Raw genomic sequence first — 19,172 nt, forward strand, 5'->3', positions numbered from 1 at the left:
ATAAACAGTAAAAAGCATGCACATATTTTTTTTGTTTCATGCTTGAATGTTCATCCAATAACAAAATAAGAGTCTTCAAAAGTAAACGCTAATTACGGCCTCACTGTTGTTCCTCATGGCCCTCATCCTTCTCTATCACCCTCACAAGAGAAAGAGAAAAAGAAAAAGAAACAAAGACAATGAGGAAGAAAGAAGAAAGAAGAAAGAAGAAAAGGATCAAAGAGTCATCTCCATCCCTATCATGGGAGACTCTGATCAGGCCAAAGCCTTCACCTTGAGAAAAGGGAAAGGAAGGGGCCCTTCATGGCTAAGGGGGTCTACATCTTTGTAGGCCATCTCCTCAAAAGTCCACTTTAGATGGATTTGTATGATTTCAAAAGGGGAGTTAAGATCATTGAATAGTGTAGTTATGAAACCCTCCAAAGTCATTTGAATTAATAAAGCAAAAGGACCCACCATATAATTAGGCTTTTATTTCTATTATTTGGCTTTGCAACAGTCACTTTAGTTTGAATAATACAGTACAAACAAGACCTTGGGAGAAGCACACAATAGGGCCCATTGAAAAAGAGTGAAAATAAAAATAAAAATAATTAAAATAAATAAATAAATAAAGCTAAGTGCTCTCACCCCTTTAATGGTGGAAATTTTGCTACTATAAAGTGCGAGTTCTCCCAAGTTCCACATTCCTTTTTCTTTTAGGTTCTCTTGATTAATCTAGCATCTACGATTCTGCCTACCTTTTGTAAAACATATATATTATCACATGAGTTTGACTTATCTCCAAAAGAAAAGAAAAAAAAAAAAAAATTATGTGTAAAAATTAACGTTAAAGATTGTCTTGAGTAAAACTGGTAATTTGTGTTCGCGTGACATGTTCAGATTGTGTCAATGTAGGTGTATAAAATTATACATGTCAACTATTATCTGACCAATTTAATTAAACATGCCAAATCTCTAAACCATAATCCGTTAATTTCTTGTTTGGCTATCATTCTCTCTCAAATCATGCAATCTTCACAATTACTTTTTACACAAAAAAATCTCCAAGTAATTTTTTGACTGTAGGTGGGCCAAGCACATTATCATACAGGGAAATGGAGAGAAGAATCACCCAACGAGGTGGTGGGTCGGGTTCAAGTCAACCCCTTGACCCGCCAACCCAATAAGGGAAAACCCAACATTGACCCGTTTAGCTAAATGTGTCAGACCCTTAAACTCGAACACGACCTACAAGTGACCCAACACAACATGCTTTACATGTTTAATAAACGAGTTACAAATGGGTTGACATATTTATTTGATTACGATCACAATTATATGGAAATATATAATTTGACAAAAGGGCCAAATGGGTCAAGCAGGTCAATCCGTTAATGACTTGAACCCATTTATGGCAAACCCCCTAATTTTATAATTTCGTGTCAAGTTCACGGATCATGTAAAAAATTGTAAATCCTAACCACCAATACGATGTTTGCAGCATAAGAAAGATTTATTTTATTTTATTATGCGTATAAAAATCCTTGCAAAATATGCATATAGTCTGCATTTTCGACCTCTATATCACGGTAGTGTGGTACCACCTTATCATAGTAATAGTAATAGTAAATGAACCATCTCTCACCCCCAAAGGCTTTGTCTTTTTGCTATTTTCCTCCGTTGGAGCCTTGTGTTAGTTGGATAGGATTTTGCCACTTCTTTTTCAAAATTAAAAGAAGAGTTGAATAGTCCAAATCCACCTAATAATTGACTCCTTCATGCCACTCATCCTAATGATAAGAAGAGGCAAAGCAGAGTTGGCCGTTTATTTTAAGAACAAATGCCTAGGGTGATACCAGGGCAAAGCTATATATATATATATATATATATATATTTGATTTTAAAAGGGGTATAGAGGTATTCTTTGTTAAAAAAAAAAAATGATAATATTCACAAATAGCATGAGGCATTTTCAATAACACCTCTCTACAAATATTGTGTCGGTTCAAATCTTCATGTAGCTTGAATGGCATTTTCCTCCAACCACGTGTTTAGCAAAAAATGGACAAATCTCTTACTTTTCTTTCAAATTAATGATTTTCAACCCAATTTATAAAATTGTATTCTCTCCTTTAGAGCATACCATTCTCACAAAATGCACGTAAAAATCATATGCTTTAAAGACAAATATTATTTTAATAGACTGAATTAAAAGAATTTATTCCAATTCAAGTTGAAAGAAAATTTTATCCACTACACGATATTTTTATTTTTCTCGTTAATACAAGCTAACGGGATGTCACATCAATAATTGGAGACATATCTAATACCCCTAACTTGTGTTTGTGTACACAAGGTGCACATGATACAAACCCAAGTCATGTTGAAATCATTGAGGAGCAATATAAAGTTCAAAGGACATCACACTTCAATGATAATGTCCTCAAAGAGTAGTAGCAGCCTTAAAGCCAAATCCTTTCCATTTACTCAATTTTGTTGAAGAAAAACTTGAGAATTAACATTAAAGTAAAAGTAAAATTTTCCCATGAAACTGATCAAAAAATGTCCACACGACATGATTGCAAGCCCAAAATACAACCTGAAAAGATAGCCTGCTGAGAATATGACAAACTGCAGAGTCGGAACGGTATATGTAATGTGTGACCCATGTTTCAATGTCCCACCAACAAAGCGCACCAACAGCCACTCTGATTGGTCCGGCTGAGGCCAACGCGTGGGGCGGTGAATCTGCAACCGCATCCTCTCCATCCCCAAAAAAAACAAATAAAAATATAATCCCAATTATATTTAACACTTTCTTGATTGATCTTAGCCAAAAGGCGGAGATAGTATTCCATGAAAAGCGCACACACAAATATCCCATAAATAGACGTACGCACTCAGCAAATACGCATATTAATACTCACCTTCCGACAAAGGTTTGGCACACTCACCTGAAATTCTGAGTGTAATAGATTTTTGTGCTGTTTTTTTATATTCCTCCGTTTACAAGCAGTTCACGGTGTGAGCTCTCCAACACAAGCTCGAATTACGAACTGGGTCGTTTGCAGATCTTCGCCTAGAGCCACAGATTGTAGACAATTCGGTTGACTTTAGAGCCAAAGGTAAGAAATAGACGGTACCCATTTCAGATTTTTATCTTTATTTTTATCTGTTTGTGCCGTTGATTTTTAGTTTTTTTTTTTCCTGTCTTTTCTTTGTATTTCTTGTGTTGTTGAGGGTTGAAGGAGAAATTCCAAGTGGGTATGTTTTAGAATTCTGTGACACGATCTGGGTTACTGTGCCTTTTCTTTTTGCTCTCCTTGTTTCACTCCCTCGGATTCCGGTCATAGTGTTTCTGTGGAGGAAAAGTTGGTAGCTTTATTGGAATCTGTTCACATCTGGGGGGATCACTGTTGAAGGGTCTTGCTTATTTTAAAGTTTGGGGGTCTGGGTTTTGAACTTGCTCACTTCCAAAGTCTCAGTTTTTAGGGGTTTTGGTAATTTCGGTTCTCTTGTGCTCAAGCTTAATTTTTTTTGGTGCTTTGGGGGTTTGGTTTCCCAGTAATTGATGTAAAAGTTTCACGTCTGGGGTTCTGTGTTTTTGGGTTTTGTGATAACAGCTATAAGTTTCAGCTCAATTGTGGTTTTGGGTTGGGGATTGTCTTTCAGAACTGGCTTTTGTCCTTGTAGCTCTGGCTAGGTTTTGTAGTTCATGTGTTGGCTTCTTGGCTTGAGAATTGTACTTTTGTTTTAGCTTAGGCTGGGTTTCACTTTGTTTAATTCTCAGTCTGGTTTTTGGTTTTATGCATCAGGGCGGTTCACAAATTTGCCTAGGTTTAGGATCTGATTTCCTAGGTTTACACCAGATCAAGAGTTTCTGATTTGGGGATTGGTTCTTTGCTTTTGGTTTTGAGTTCAAAGAATCAATATTTGTCTTCACTTTCGTTTTCTATCTGAGCTTTTTGTCTTTTTTGGACTGTTTAGGAGAGTATAATCTTATCTAATTTGAGGTCGTTTATTTTTGCAAATATATCGTCTTGTGCTTTTCCAGGTTTAACTTCTGGGTGGGATATCATGGACTCCCCACAATCTGTTGTCTCGCCATTCAAGAACTCCCTCGTCGCTGAGCCTGAGATGCGGAAATCCGACTTCTTCGTACAGAGCCCTGGTCCCTTATCAAAGGGAATTGAGTTCAACAGCAAGAAAGCTCTGGTGTCAAACATAGAGGACTGCATTGGTGTTCTTGATGTCTACGTACATCAGGCTAGGGACATCCACAACATCTGCATATACCACAAGCAAGATGTTTATGCTAAGCTTTGCCTGACTAGTGATCCTGAAAACACAGTCTCCACCAAAACCATTAATGGTGGTGGGAGGAATCCAGTCTTCAACGACAATGTCCGTCTCAATGTTTGGACTGTTGATTCCTCACTCAAATGTGAGATATGGATGTTGAGCAGGGTCAGGAATTATCTTGAAGATCAGTTGTTGGGGTTCGCTTTAGTGCCATTATCTGAAGTCCTTCTCCAGAATGGGAAGTTGGAGAAAGAATTCTCTTTATCTTCAACTGATCTGCTCCATTCCCCGGCGGGGTTTGTTCAATTGTCTCTCTCCTATAGTGGGGCTTCGCCGGAAGTAATGGCTATTCCTGCAATGCCAACTGCTATGGCCACGAATGCAACTGAGCAGGACACAGAGATATCTGAGTCACACCCAAGTGATTTTGATAAGATTGAGTTCCCAGATCCTAAGATTGATAATGAAGATCAGTTGATGGTTTCGGAGTATTTTGCGTTACCATGTAACAGTTTGGACTCTGAGAGCTCTGAGAGCTTGGGAGCTTCTGATGCTGAAAACCATCACAGTTCAGAGGTGGGTGTTCATGCTGTAGAAAGCTTCTCAACTGGTACAGTTGAATCTATCCAGCATCCAAAGATTGATTCTCCTCTGAGCAGTGTGTCAACTAATGGGGTTTCTTCTCCTTTGGACCCGGCAAGCTCGGAGTCTTCTGATGCTCCAGAAGCATCAAAATCTCCGAATCAGGAACGTGATTCTGCCCCAAAAGAGAGTTCTGCAGGTGTTAAAGATGGTGAGAGTGATTCCTCTGGTGGGGTGCCAACTGATGCATTGACAAAGCCTGTCGTCACAGTCAATGTTGAGCCAGAACAAAAGGTGGTGCAGCAGGACATAGTGGACATGTACATGAAAAGCATGCAGCAGTTTACTGAGTCTTTGGCAAAGATGAAGCTACCTTTGGACCTTGACAATGGACCAACCAATTCAGGAAATTCAAGCTCTGACCAGAAATTACAGGCATCAAAGAATACTGGTTCCCGTGTGTTTTATGGCAGTAGGGCTTTCTTCTAAGCTTTTGTTACAGTGGTGCGGAGGAAGACAGACAGGTGACTTTAGATTTAGAATGAAGACTAATTACCTAGTACTGAAGTGTAATAATGTGTTATGTAGTGTGATGTTTTCCTTTGTATGTTGAGATGTAATAGATGGCAGGAAATCATGACACCTTTGTACCCCCTCTAGACACTTTGTTCTGTCGCAGCTGCTATCATATATATGAACTATTCTGATTTTGTTTTCCTCAACTGCCAATAATTATGAAATCAAATTCCATCTAACTGTAGTTTAATAATGTATTGCATCAAGAGTGATGTTTTGGTCCCACATTTACATGGTGATTTAAAGCTAAAAGTTAGTAAGGCCAAAGCATCCATGATGTGCTTTCGGCCATTTAACACGATTATATTTATAAGTTTGTCCATATTTTCATCTGAGTTTGACAGACAGGTGTATACTTGAAATTCCATAACTTTTGACCAGTCTGTTAAATCTTTTATAAAATTCAAATATGTCTATCCAGAAACCGAATATCATGTTATCTTTTGAATGTTGGCTGATAAAATTTTGAAGGAGAAAGTTCAATACTGCAAACCAAGATCCATACACGTTAAAAATGCATTGAAGTCACTTTTACAATCCGAAGTTATTTTCAGTAGGGAACAAGATGGATAATGAAAAGGAAAATAAGCCCCTTCTACTCAAGGTTTTGGCGTAATTTCAAATGGGGACTTCAATTATTTCATTTGCTCTGATGTGCATATGCCTTCTACAAATCCAAGCAATCTGGCCATCATCCCTGTACCTTACTCTATATAATCCAAACTTCTCTGCAATGTCCTTCCCAGTCGAGCACCTCCTGTCCCTTAAAAAGTCCACGACCCATTGCTGTGCTGTTTTTAGGTCTTGCTGAATATCCCTTGAGCCTCTATTCCGGCTCCCCTGCACACGTCCCATGGCTGCAGCCCCCACAGCCCCAGCTGCAACCGCTCCTCCTGCCCCATAAAGAAGGGAAGAGTCAGCCAGGTGGGCAACTTCCCTGCTCAAATCAGGTATCAGTTGTCCCATCCCAGCTGCTAGATGGGCTCCTATCTTAAGAGCAAATGTTAACAGTGTCATGAACTTCTTCATGTATGGAGCCAAACTCTTTACAGCCCTGTTATCAACTTGCATTAGTTCACAGCCCGTTTGATCTTCAACAACATGCATTTCTCGTCGGAACTCACATAGCATGTGAAGCCGGAGTGCGTTCATCCCAGAAATTATGTTTGTGACCAATCTCCTTGAGTAGTTTTCTGTTCTGACAAAATAGAACATGTTGGGTACTTTCCTCTCTTCCACTTGGACATTGTAGTTAACTAGGTAGTTCACTTTGTGATGAAGATGAGCGAGGAGTCTGTGCTCATAATATCTCAACCCTTGGATCTCCTGCTTCAAATCTCTGATTTCTTGTTCAATGATTTTCAGTCTCTGCAATACTGCTTCCACTCCCTTGGCAATACCACCAAAAGTCGGATCAACTCTGTCAGGTTCATCACTTGTGGATAAAGTGTGATCTGGTCCATCTGAGTTGTTTTCGGGTAGGACTTGTAATTCCTCAGCAAGGTTGTGTAGGTCATGATATCTTCGATGCAGTACTTCCCGAAAGTCATCATCTGATAGTAGCTCTCTAGCCAAATCGAAACCTACTTGTAGAATAGGTCTGCCCAAGTCTGATACTGAACTCCAGGTATGTTGATAATCATACATGCCGTCTGCAGGAACCGAGAGTAGTGCCTGTTTCAATTGTTGCAGAGACACAAATTGGGTTTTCCTATATCTGGGGGGTATCAGGTTTCGCACACATTCTGGCCGCATGACATTTTCAGTCAAGGTGATCCCATGGCAGAGGCTTTGAATTGCTGGAATTATTAGATGCTGGATGAGTCTAAGGGTTTCTGTCAGGTTCTTGGTCGAGCATGCAAGGACATCAATGTAGTAACCCAACTTTCCTCCGAGCTCTACTCTGATGTAGATACCATTGATACTTATTGAGATGAGGTACTTCTCAAGACTGTAAGTTGCTCCATGTTGGTTCCTTAACCCCATGATTTTGTTGTGAAGATTCACCTGCGTTTGCCAACAAATAAATTTTGAGTAGAAAATAGAGCCAACAGATAATTATGGGGAATTTCATCTCATTGTAGCTTAAGAACTAGAATTTGATACTCTGATGCTCATTCGATACTAAAGGGAAAAGGGAAACAATCTAAAAGCAAAATTCAAGTGATGCTTTGCTAATTGCTATGATTTAAAAGCTCTTCTTATTTTCTTTATTGTCTTACCTTAGCTCTAACGTGTATAAATAATGCTATCTGAAAGTCACATAGAAGTAGACTCATAATGAAGTCATTAGAGAAAAGGTTAAGCTTTCTGTCTGTCTATGGCTATTATATTCTCTACTTTAAAGGATTCATGGATAAACTGTAACCGGAAGGAATTAAACAAGATAGTTTGAGGAAGAATTTTAAAACAAAAATGTAAAGTAACGAATGAAAAAGAAAAAGAACGGTGGTGATGGAGAGAGATTTTCTTGCCTGTAAACGAGGAAAGAAGCCTGGTGTGAGAAACATGTGGCTTGAATCATCACACTCAAGATGCCGTCCTGCATAAAGGCAGTCAGGTGTGCTTAACTGCCATCTCTGTGGCCTTTCTCTACCTTCTTCCAGAATTGCGGGGATCAGTAGCAGAGAATTTGGATCTGATGGATCTTGTTCATAACAGAGTTCCAGTTTCAGCATCATCCTCACAAGGTCACTAGCCTCTAAGTTCTCAAATACCTTTGAACCCATTCCAGGAATCTGGCTCTGTAAATTTCCTCTTAGAATCTTCTCCAATTCTTTCCTGCTGATGAATCCATTATTCTCCACAGAGCTTTGCCTTCTAGCATCTAATGTTATCAGCTGGCCTAGCACTTCACCACAGAACCACTCACAATCTAAGATTAAGAACCCCGGATCATCAAAATAAATGATCTCTCCCATATTATGAAGACAAGTAGCAATAGCCTGCCTCCTCATTTCTACCTTCTCTTTATTATCATGTCTTGATCGATATCTTAATGGTGGAACCTTAACTTGGCATAGCTCATCAAACTCTTTCCACTTCATTGCTGGCTTATTGTAGTTCTCTGATCTCCAGTCTGATAAAATCTGTATCAGATCATTGCAAAGTTGATAAACTCGAGGGACTCTTTGGAGAACTGTCTTGCTTGTCTTCCGAAGGTGATGAGCGAGTTTACTGACCGATGCAGATGATCTTGCATCGATTGTGAATACAGTTGGATAGAAGTCAACAAACCCCTGGAACTTATCTCGCAGTCTCTGAATTGAATTTACAGTAGCCTGAAAGTTTTGTGACGGTTGATTGATTTTGTCATGGTGTGTGAGGACAATAGTTACATTTGGTAGCATGCATTGTTGAACTGCTCTTTTTGAGTTGGAAACTATGAACCTGAGCCAATACTGAAGGTCCTCTTCTATTTCAGATGCGGTCTTTGGTTCTCTGTTGTTAGGTTTCCTAAATAAACTGGATATGATCAAGAAGACCGAAGGGCTCCCATGCCCTGGAAACATGAGATCATGGAGAGAATAGAATTCATGCTGACCGGCAAGATTCCATATTGAAATCTTTGTGCCTTCATCTTTGAGATTTTTTATTTTCATTCCATTTGTTCTAATAGCTTGTTCAACTGGGTTAACTAAAGTTCTTACTTGATCTATGTAGGCCGCCTTCGAGGAAGAGAAATTCTGTGATACTGAATTACACAGTGTGGTCTTACCTGCAAATGCAAATACAAAATTTTGATTATTTTCACTTCTATTTCTTGAGTTCTAGAAGAAAACATGGAGGTAAAATTCAGTTCATTAACCAACTCAGACTCTTCCTATTGAAAGTTCACAACCTTACCTGCATATTCTTGCCCACAGAAGAAAACTCTACAACTCTTGGGCTCTGTGAATGGCATATCCTTTAGCAAATCTGGTTCAGGTTCAGTCTTCCCATTCTGGCCCAGTCTTTGGTAAATTCCATCTGTCTTCCCCGAATTCTGCAGCGGGGTTCTTGAGAGATCGATGTCTTCAATCCAAGGATTCACCTGTAGTGTCTCCATTATTGTCTGAAGCACCAACTCTCCTTGAACCCCTTTGCAGCCCTGTAAAGACAAGTGTCTCAAACTGGCATTCCTCTCCAAGCTCCTGAAGATTTTGACGATATCATCTGGTCTCAAACTCTCATCATCATATATCCCCAGCCGGGTCACACTCTCATTGGTTGTCAGCATCTGTAAAATGGCTGCAAGCCCATCTCTTCCTATTTTTGTTCTCCCGCCTCCAAAAGTTACAGACTTCAGAGTAACGTTGGCTTGGCATTGCAAGGCAGAAAACCTGCTCAAAGGGCAGAGGAGATGTTCCACACCAATGCCGCCGAACCAATTTCCATCAAGATATAAGCTTTCCAAACTCTGGTTCTTGAAGAGTCCAGCTGCAACATATATGACTCCCTTATCCTTGAGGCAAGTTTTTGATAAGTTTACCTCTTTAAGACTCTTATTCTGTTCCAAAACCCATCGGAACTCCCTAGCCCACCGAGATTTTAGCCGGACACAGGTCATGTCAAGTGACTTCACTGTTGAGTTCCACCCAAGAGCACAAGCAACCCTGCAGGCGCCTGAAAGGTCGAGTCTGTAAATTCGAAGTGTGCTGTTTTCAGGAACAAACTCGACAACCTTTGAACTTTTTTCTCCATTTTCTCCACTCCAAACATGAACTTCCATGGTCCTGTTCCTTGCTAAAACTGCAGATATAAGTGGGGTTGCTGTAATTGAATTTGAGTCAAAAATTGTCAACAGCTTCAGTGTCGAGTTTACTTCGATCATCTTTGAGAGCTCCTCGGCCCCTTTTGACCCAATTGAGTCTTCCCATATCTGTAACTCTTCCAAGCTGTCATTCACCTTAAGAGCGGAAGCAAGAATCCCGGCTCCAACATAGCCAATAGATGATTCAGAAAACATGATCTCTTTGATCACTCTATTTCTCTTCAGAATTTCAGAGAACTCTGATAAATGTTCTTTCCTGAAACGGTTTCTTCGAAACACTAGTTGCTTGATGTTTGAGCTATTCTCAAGCAACACCCCAAGATTCAGTAGTTGCTGTAGTTCCCATTCAACCCGGTGGAACTCCAAGTTTCTCAGAGATTGGATGTTTTTGGCTGTGCCTAGTACTGTGAGGAGGTGGGAGAACTGTTGAAGGCTGTCCTTGGAAATGTTTATGTTCACAGAGTTTTCTGTTTCTTGGTAACATCCTGAAGTTGGTTGAGAAAGGTAGAAGGAGATGTTGTGTAGGCTGATGCTTTCGGATCCGATTGCATGCAGAACCCACTGGAGATCTCTGAGGTTCTCGTTTGATGGCATTGTTACAGTGAGAATTCAAGGCAAGAGAAACTGGTTTGCTTTGGTGGGGGATTAGAAAGCCATCATCTCTAAGAGCTTTTCATCATCAATATATTCAAGGGCATTGAAAGTTGGGTATAGTAATATGCATGCCGCGTTTCTTTTTCTCTTTTTTTTTTTTTTTTTTTTGGCTGAATTGTCCGAATTGTTCCTTCTGCATCTGATATTGACAATGTTATCCATGACAGAAAGCATTGATGATGCCTCTCATGCATAGATGCTATTTTATGTCATATTCTCAACTTCTTTCTAAAGGCATTCCTTTGAGCACTTTCCCAAAAAGTAAAGGTATTCCTGTGAGCAACCCTCTGCAGAAGTAACCTTTTTTTCTTCACTAACCCTAAACCAAACCCCTCTCCCAAAAGGTATGATTCTTCCATGCAAAATATTTCCTCCAAACCCTTCTCCCAAAAGGTATGATTCTTTCATACAAAATATTTCCTGTCTATATTTTGCACTTAATTGTTTGTTCATGATGGTGCATTAGTACCGACAGTCAACTATATCCGAATTCATTGATTGGTTATAAGGCTAGCAATTTTTGACAAAATCCAAAAACTTAACCCCGAAATTAGCGGATTAGAATGAAATGGTCTGAATTATTTAATTAAAAGGATCGGGTTAAAATTGACTTATATATTCTTAGTTTTTTATACTCATGCCTCAACATGACCCGAACCCGACATGCAACATTTATAGTTGACAATTTTTAACACGACCGGCGAATCTAACACAAATTTAAAGGGTTATGGTTAACGAGTCGTATCTGTTTATTTAAATGAGCCAGTCTATAATTGATTTATATACAGTCTTATACATATGCATCAACACAACTCAAACTCAAACTCAATATAGGAGCACAAAGTACCTCCCATATTGGTTATCTCAGAACTGATCATCGTGCTCTTTTGGACAAGGGGGGTTCAGGTGGGAACTCACCCCTAAGAACAGTTGAGCTATTATACTTGACCTGAGTCAAGTTTACAATGGTGACAAAGTAGGGGTGTCTACTTTTTTGACCTTTTTGCAATGCTATAAATCCTACTCTTTCTTTTCCCATTGTAAAGACTAAAGAGTGGGGCATCCTATAAAGTGGTGGCCAGACTGTATGTTGGACAAATTAACCTCTCTTCAAGGAATCTCAATCATCTCTGTTTACTTTGAATTTGATGCATGCTTGGACTAATCATCCTCTTATTATTTTCCGCCGAATATGAACCCATAAGTTAAAAACAAAGAGATTCGAGTTCGTTTGGCAAAGTTTTTTGAAGGGTGTTTTTTTTTTTTTGGTTGAACTTTGATGTCAAGGTAGAAGTAGTGTTGAGTATTTTTTGTATTGAGTAGTTGTTAACGCTTTTGATTTATTGGTGGCTTAAGCAAAAAGCGTTACCAAAGGAACTTACTTCTCTTAACTGTCACACAATTTGCAATATTTTCTTAATATTTTCATTTTTGCAATGTATCTTACCACTCTACCATACAATTTGGCAATGTCCTCTTTCTGCTTGAATTTTTTGCTAGATTCCAATGATGGGGATATAATGGACATTTCACGTGATTGGAAATGGCAAAATAGCCTTGCAGAAGATCAAAAATTCAAAAAAGCAAAAAGCCAAAAATTCAGGGGAAAAAGGCCTCCTACAGTTGGTAGTGGATCTCTCACCTCCCAACGAGTTTTTTTAATTTTTAATAATTAAGGGTATAGTTGTATTTTTACGAATTTTATCTTGTAGTAAGGATATTTTATGTCAGGTGATGCGCTTGCTGATTGAGTTAACAAAAGATTCTAATTGAATGAGATATTGCAAATTAAGTGGTAGATCGAATATGGTAAATTGTAAAAATTAAAATACTAAACGAAAATATTGCAAATTGCTTGATAATTAGAGGAAGGTAAGTGTAGTTTTTCCTTTCAAACAATTTGCATAGTATGAAACGTTCATAGATACCCAAGAAGGCAAAATTATGAAAGAGAAATATTAAAAACTATATTTTTATCTTACAATACTGGCGTAGCAATTCCAACTAACTCTTAATTTTTTTTTAAACAAGAACTAATATAAAAGTTGGTTGAAAGTAAAATGTTAACATTATTATGCGATAATTGTGAAATACAAATTATAGAACTAATTATAGAATTTATTTCAAGTGGGAGAAGAACTTCATAGACTTGTCGTATTCAATCGTACAGGGCAAATGAAAATGATGGGTGTCTTTTTCTTTATAAAAAAAAAAAAAGTGTTGTACAACTAACAAATAAACGATCCCTAGCCCCCAGGAGTTAATAAACTTTGGCTAATTAATCATGCCATAACAAGGGTTTGCTTTCCTGGCAGCAACTTAGAAATGGCATCTCTGCTCCCCTTGGCAGGCAATGGGCCCTCATGTCTATTGTCCATATATAGTGGGCCCTTTAAACCCACATGTCCATCAACAAAAGACATCTATATGTAATATGTTCAATAACACACTTTTTTAAAAAATAAAAATAATAATATGAGAACTTTTTATATTTATTAAATTTTATTAAAAATTAATTAATAAACAAAAACTAAAATTTATTTTTCACAAAATTAATTAATAAACACAAAATAAAAGTTCTATTAGCAAATGTTTTTTTTTTTTTAAGATAAATGTCATTTTGTATTCTCACATCAATTTCCCATTAATTAATTAAAAAAAAAAAGATCAACTATTATATCTGTAAAACCCACATGGGTTAAGCTGTGAGCCCTAAAAATTCAATGGTTGAATATATATATATATATATATATTAAAAAAAAAAGGATGGAAGTAGACAAAATAGCCAAGTCCTATTTTTTTAATTAAAGGAGATACATGTCACCTTCTTATTAAGTATGGCGTAACAACACCGCTAGAAATTTAACACAAAATATTTTTCCCCTTATTTTTTCCCTCTCTACCCTTTTGTTCAAAAAGTTTTATCAGCATGATTTGGGACTGCTGTATCTTATTCTGTTTTTAGCAGTTAAATTTCATGAGGATCCGTTTATGAAATTTAGAGAAATAAATAAATAAATAAATAAGACATTATTTGGTTCTTGAGGTTGAAAATAGAGCAGGAATAATTGTACAATCAAATCATGTAGACCAAAACATTTAAGGACCACCTACAATGACAACCCCAACGAAAATTATCCACATTAACCATCAATGACAATCATGTCTCCAATTCAAGCATGCCTTTCAACATTGTACACAGTAGGGCCTGTATTTCTTTAGTTGGTCGGCAGAAATTTGTGTTCCAAACGTGGAGGTGAACCACAAATTTCATGAATTTAGTCAAAGTTCCTTTTAAACTCACACTAAAATGACACAAATCATTTCTTGGTCTATGATTTAACGGTGTTGTATTTAACGGTGTAAATAATGCCACGTGATAAATATGTTGGTACACCATGCAAAAAATTTAAATCAAGTAATATCATTTGCAACGTTAGATGCAACAACATTAAATTTTAACCATGAAATAGTTCATCAAATCCTAACGTGCATGTGCGTGCGTGCGTGTGAGAGAGAGAGAGAAAGAGAGAGGACCACATGTATTGCATTCATGCAAGTTTTAATGAAAGTGATATGAAAGCTCAAGCAAAGCAAAGCATATCCTAATCTTGAAAGGAAGGATAAGAGTGAGTATGACCACATACAAGCTACAGTAAACTCAAAATATCAGAAACAGAAAATCTATTACCAAAAGGGAAACCTGTAAAAGATACACCTATAATTAAAAGCTGTAAATTTGCTTTTAGCATTCAAAATTTCAAATGGTGAGGCAGATTGATCAGAATATCACCAGTAGAAAACAGGAGCTAAATGAAACATTCATGTAAGTTTAAACTTGTGTGTAAAATGTTCAATTAAAAAATAAATCAAAATATTCAGTAACTTATTTGATGGGGATCCTAGAAGGGTATCCCTCTAATGTTTCACACTTGGTAAATCAAACTGAACCTCACATACAAGCTGAGAGAAACAAATCCCAACAGAGGAAGAAATATAAGGACAAGAACCGGCAACTTTGCCAGGCATTACAGCAGTGAAAAAATTTCCAAAAAAAAAAAACAATTAATACTCTACTTTTTTTAACACACTACCGCTGGTGCGCCTCACCAGAGATGCACGATACATTAGTTGGAACCAATCTTCCTGAGTATATATCCCGCAATCTGATTTTACACCTCAACCAAATTCCAAGAAAGGAACCTAAGTTCTGAAAAAAAAAAAAAAAAAGAAAAAAAAAGAAATCCCAAACCTTACACAAAATACCTTGTAACTGCTCTCTCTCTCTCTCTCTGAATATGTATACTTCAAATCAAGGAACCCCGTTAGCATTATATGATCAGCTTCCTTGTAAGCTAAAATATCTTAATAAGGGAGATGTATGAAATTCACAAGCCTTCACCTGTTTGACCAGTTTCTCTTCACCTACCGTTACCATATGATGTCCATATAACAAATCTCCTACGTAGCAATTCCTGAAGCAAGGGATGTCATATCAGTGCATATATATATATAAGCCAAAAATAGAGCTAAAAACCCAAGTGCAAACTTTTACAATTGTACAGTTGGCAGAAACTTATTTTTTCTTGTATACTTTTGTGTGAATCAAAATATTCAATTGCATATTTTGTTAATAAAACAAGAACTGGGAAATATATAGCACTAGATCAGCAAACCTGTGCAGCATGAGGAAAAATAGCATCAAATTTGTAAGTATAATGAGTATACTACTTTCTAGAGGAAGTGCAGGACTCAATGCCTAGGACATGCAAAACATCAGCTTCTAAATTTCTGTAATAGGGGGGGGGGGGGAGAGAGGGAGAGATTTATGTGAGTATGTATTATGAGCAAGAAAAAAACTTAACTTGAATAGCAGATTGCTTCTACGTTTTAGCATCAAAAGTTCAAGTTCTCATAAACATTTACAGAATCAAATTTTAAGCATTGAAGGGGCACATGGGGTAAGCAAGTCCAAACATCTATCTGGATTCTAGCAAAAACTTGCAGAAATTAATAAGAGCTACTTTATAAGATAATATCTAAGGATATAAGCATCATGCATGACTCCAGCCTCAGAATCCTTTTTGCAAAACTATAATTAAGGGCTGATTTGATTGGACTCAAGGAAAATAGACACGATCATAAGGTAAGTCAATGCAGTCATCAGGATCATGAGCCAATGAATCACTGTATAGTAAATACTAGACCAAGTCTACTTTCAACTTCCAGAAATTGAACTGCTTCTGAAGTCAACAAGCATAACTTAAAACTCAAGTTTATAGATTGTTGATTTCTTTTCCATTGCGTTTTTTTGCTTACAAACCAAACTAAGTGCAAAGAAGATAACCAAAGATCATTTAATGAAGCCAAAGGGTTACCTCTATTCGATTGTCTACTTGTAACATTGTAACTTCCAATATAACCCTCAGAACTTTGGGCTGTGACATCTGAAGATATATTGCCAAGCCCATAACCAAATGAGCCAGAGCCCTCTAGCTCGGGGGTAGCAGACCGCCAAGTTGAATCACCATAAACTGAACCACTCCGATAGAAGTCACCATAGGACCCCTCATATCCTCCAGTTGATGCAGCAAATGATGATGTTTGGGCTACACCTGTGCCACTGTTTCGTCCATACCCTCCCCCACCCAACCCAAAGTTGCTCTCTCCACTGCCATAACCAATATTCCCACTAGTATAACCGGGAGGACTCCCTCCACCTTGAGTTGAAGCAGCAGAAGGGCCCCAATTTGCACCACTATTTCCAAAAACTCCAAAACCCCCACTTCCAGAGCTCAAGTAGGCACCAGGGCCGGAAGAGTTTGCAGCACTGTTAAGACCCCCATTTCCCCATACATTCCGTGTCGTTGAGCTTATAAGAGAATCACTTCTTCCATTACCCCCACTATACCCAATAGGTGTATTGTACCTATTTGAATTACCACTATAATAAGGACTCAGCATCCGTGCATATCCAAGACTATTGCCAAAGTTGGAATTGCCACCATAGCTTGGGCTAAGCCCTGGCTCCAAATTCAAACCCACTCCATAACCAGTTGTACTAAATGGGGAAAACCCACCTCGACCACTAGGAACTTGATTAAACCTACCATCCATCCTGACTCCATAACCTCCAACCGGGCTCATATTATAACCCTGGACATAACTGTTAAGGAAGCTATTGGCCCTACTCAAACCATAGTTATATCCTATAAGAGGGCTTCGGCTGGGGCCTGGGGATAGCTCTTTGGGGACTGCCCTCTTCACCTCAACCATTTTACCATTCAGTTCATGAAACTGTTTATGCAGCACTCTATCCACTGCATCCTCAGAATCATAGGTGATGAAGCCAAAACCTCTTGGTCTTTGGGTGTTGTGATCATACATCACTACAACATCGGTAATTGTGCCAAACTGATCAAAGTATTTCTTAAAGTCGCTCTCTGTGACTGTAGACGCTAAACCTCCAACAAAAATCTTTTTGGTACGTCCAGGACCTGGAGAACTATGAAAGCTACCAGTGTTTCTATTTAAAATGTTCTGATCATCCTTAGGAACAGCCTTCTTTGCTTCAACCTGAAATTGACAGACCAGTATCTAAATTAAACAATGGCATGTCATTTTTGGTTTCACATTAGCAAAAGGGGTAAAGTTTGTCCAATGCAGATTGCAGTAAGTCAAATCTACAGCAAGACTCAAACTCTTTGATACTTAGTCGGAGAGATAGAGAGCAATAACAAATGAATCTAATCTGCAACTCAGTATGAAGAATGTGGATTCAGAATCTAGTTGGGAACAGTCCTAGAAATCAAGGATTGAACATTCTCTAGCATAAAATAAGAAAACTAACAGAATGCCAATCATCCACGACGCAAAAAGTACGTATTTGCAAAGAAACAACTCACTGTGCGGCCATCAATCATGTGTTTATCCATGATGACTCTTTCAGCAACAGAAGGATCGGCAAAGACAACAAAACCAAAGCCGCGAGCACGACCGGTGGCACGATCTCTCATGATCACTGCCTCCACCACTTCCCCATATTTCCTAAAATAATCTTTAAGACGTTCTTCATCTGTGTCCCAAGAAATCCCACCAATGAAGAGCTTTCCAAGATCTGATTCCATCTTTTCTACAATCAACCATTATCATGTACCACGTTAACCACTACTCAAACAATTACAAAACTCAAATTAAAGCACCCAAATCAATTCAAATTGAACAATCCATCAAAGATATTCATAATTCACAATGAATCCATAACTTTCAGCATCAGAACCAATCTAAAATCATATAATTAAGTAATTTGTTAAAAATATTACAATTTTACACAACCAAAACGATTCAATCTTTCTCAAAAATAGGAACACAACATGATCAAAATGCGGAAGCAACAACCAAGCAAGAAAATACACACCTCCGATGAAAATTCAGAGAGAACCCGGTTGGTGCCCCGATCAAACACGAAGTGGGTATTATCAAAATCGATTTAGTACCATCGGATCCTTGGTGCAACAATCAGAACAGGACCCAGAATTCCTAATGACCCAACATATCAAAATTGAGCAAAGAATTACAAAATTCAGGTGGATCAGGGACCCGTATTAGAAAAAAAAATCAATTTTCCAGGAGAGATCAAGGAAAAGAGAGAAAGAGAGAAAACAAAGAGAATTTTACCATATGAGGAGAACCCAGATGAGTAAATGAGAGAAAACTAAGATCTAAGAAGAGGAATAATGGTAATGGAAACAGAGGATGTGCTCATCCTCTATATTTCTCTCTCTCTCTCTCTCTCTCTCTGTCTTTTTTATCTTTTTGTTGGTTATTCCACTTCCCTTAATTAAATCAAAAGAAATGGAATTTCTAGCTGAAGATGGGTGAGAGACAATTTATAAATAGAGAGAGAGAGAGGGACTGGCAAAATCCTCTGGTGTAAGAATATTTGGAGGAGCCAAGAGCAATGACAGGAGATGATGATTTTTAACCAAAAAAAAACAAATAAAAAAAATTTATTTGTTTATTTAGAAAACATTGTAATAAGTTGTAACCAGGCCCATATAAGCCTTTCAAATAGTATTTTTTGCTCGGAATGCATTACTAGAGGCTAGAGCCATTATATTGGACCTCAGCATTTTTATATTATTTTGGACAACTTGGGTAAAGTTAATATCTCATTTGCATTTTGGTAAAGAAATTATAAATGTTTGTATTTATAAATTTCATTTGATTTTTTACTTGCTTTGAATGCAAAATCTCATTAGGGTGATGATTTACTAAAAGATGGTTGAATGTCAATCAATCATATAAAAACTTGGGTAACAAT

The 19,172-nt window shown here is 37.8% G+C and overlaps 3 protein-coding genes across 5 annotated transcripts; 1 reads left to right on the forward strand and 2 right to left on the reverse strand.

Annotated features, from left to right (window-relative positions):
* The first annotated feature begins 2,818 nt into the window (after window positions 1-2,818).
* LOC132174917 (uncharacterized) lies at window positions 2,819-5,583 on the forward strand. The gene is made up of 3 exons (XM_059586670.1): window positions 2,819-2,921; window positions 2,999-3,107; window positions 4,037-5,583. The coding sequence occupies exon 3, from the start codon at window positions 4,060-4,062 to the stop codon at window positions 5,353-5,355; it is 1,296 nt and encodes a 431-aa protein (XP_059442653.1). The 5' UTR covers window positions 2,819-2,921; window positions 2,999-3,107; window positions 4,037-4,059; the 3' UTR covers window positions 5,356-5,583.
* Window positions 5,584-5,925: 342 nt separating this feature from the next.
* On the reverse strand, window positions 5,926-11,013 carry LOC132175145 (protein TORNADO 1). Its single transcript, XM_059586988.1, has 3 exons — window positions 9,284-11,013; window positions 7,917-9,155; window positions 5,926-7,449 (listed from the first exon to the last, which is right to left on the reverse strand). The coding sequence occupies exons 1-3, from the start codon at window positions 10,787-10,789 to the stop codon at window positions 6,061-6,063; spliced, it is 4,134 nt and encodes a 1,377-aa protein (XP_059442971.1). The 5' UTR covers window positions 10,790-11,013; the 3' UTR covers window positions 5,926-6,060.
* Window positions 11,014-14,787: 3,774 nt separating this feature from the next.
* On the reverse strand, window positions 14,788-18,780 carry LOC132175858 (heterogeneous nuclear ribonucleoprotein 1). Of its 3 annotated transcripts, none has more exons than XM_059587933.1 (5): window positions 18,527-18,780; window positions 18,267-18,388; window positions 17,755-17,976; window positions 16,228-17,425; window positions 14,788-15,324 (listed from the first exon to the last, which is right to left on the reverse strand). In XM_059587933.1, the coding sequence occupies exons 3-5, from the start codon at window positions 17,974-17,976 to the stop codon at window positions 15,311-15,313; spliced, it is 1,434 nt and encodes a 477-aa protein (XP_059443916.1). In that variant the 5' UTR covers window positions 18,267-18,388; window positions 18,527-18,780; the 3' UTR covers window positions 14,788-15,310. The 3 variants fall into 3 exon arrangements, with proteins under 3 accessions (XP_059443916.1, XP_059443913.1, XP_059443914.1); XM_059587930.1 differs by having other exon boundaries at window positions 17,755-17,981; XM_059587931.1 differs by having other exon boundaries at window positions 17,755-17,981; window positions 18,267-18,780.
* Window positions 18,781-19,172: the final 392 nt, after the last annotated feature.

This window comes from Corylus avellana, chromosome ca3 (genome assembly GCF_901000735.1).
Source record: "Corylus avellana chromosome ca3, CavTom2PMs-1.0".
NCBI classification, from domain to species: Eukaryota; Viridiplantae; Streptophyta; class Magnoliopsida; order Fagales; family Betulaceae; genus Corylus; species Corylus avellana.

Excerpts from the sequence above, each read along its gene's own strand:
- LOC132175145 (XM_059586988.1), bottom strand. The coding sequence starts at position 10,789 with ATGCCATCAAACGAGAACCTCAGAGATCTCCAGTGGGTTCTGCATGCA. Across the intron at positions 9,156-9,283 it reads GGCAAGAATATGCAGGTAAG|ACCACACTGTGTAATTCAGT; the intron begins GTTGTGAACTTT and ends TTTGCAGGTAAG. Across the intron at positions 7,450-7,916 it reads GCTTCTTTCCTCGTTTACAG|GTGAATCTTCACAACAAAAT; the intron begins GCAAGAAAATCT and ends TGGCAAACGCAG.
- LOC132175858 (XM_059587933.1), bottom strand. The coding sequence starts at position 17,976 with ATGGAATCAGATCTTGGAAAGCTCTTCATTGGTGGGATTTCTTGGGAC. Across the intron at positions 17,426-17,754 it reads ACATGATTGATGGCCGCACA|GTTGAAGCAAAGAAGGCTGT; the intron begins GTGAGTTGTTTC and ends TGTCAATTTCAG.
- LOC132174917 (XM_059586670.1), top strand. The coding sequence starts at position 4,060 with ATGGACTCCCCACAATCTGTTGTCTCGCCATTCAAGAACTCCCTCGTC.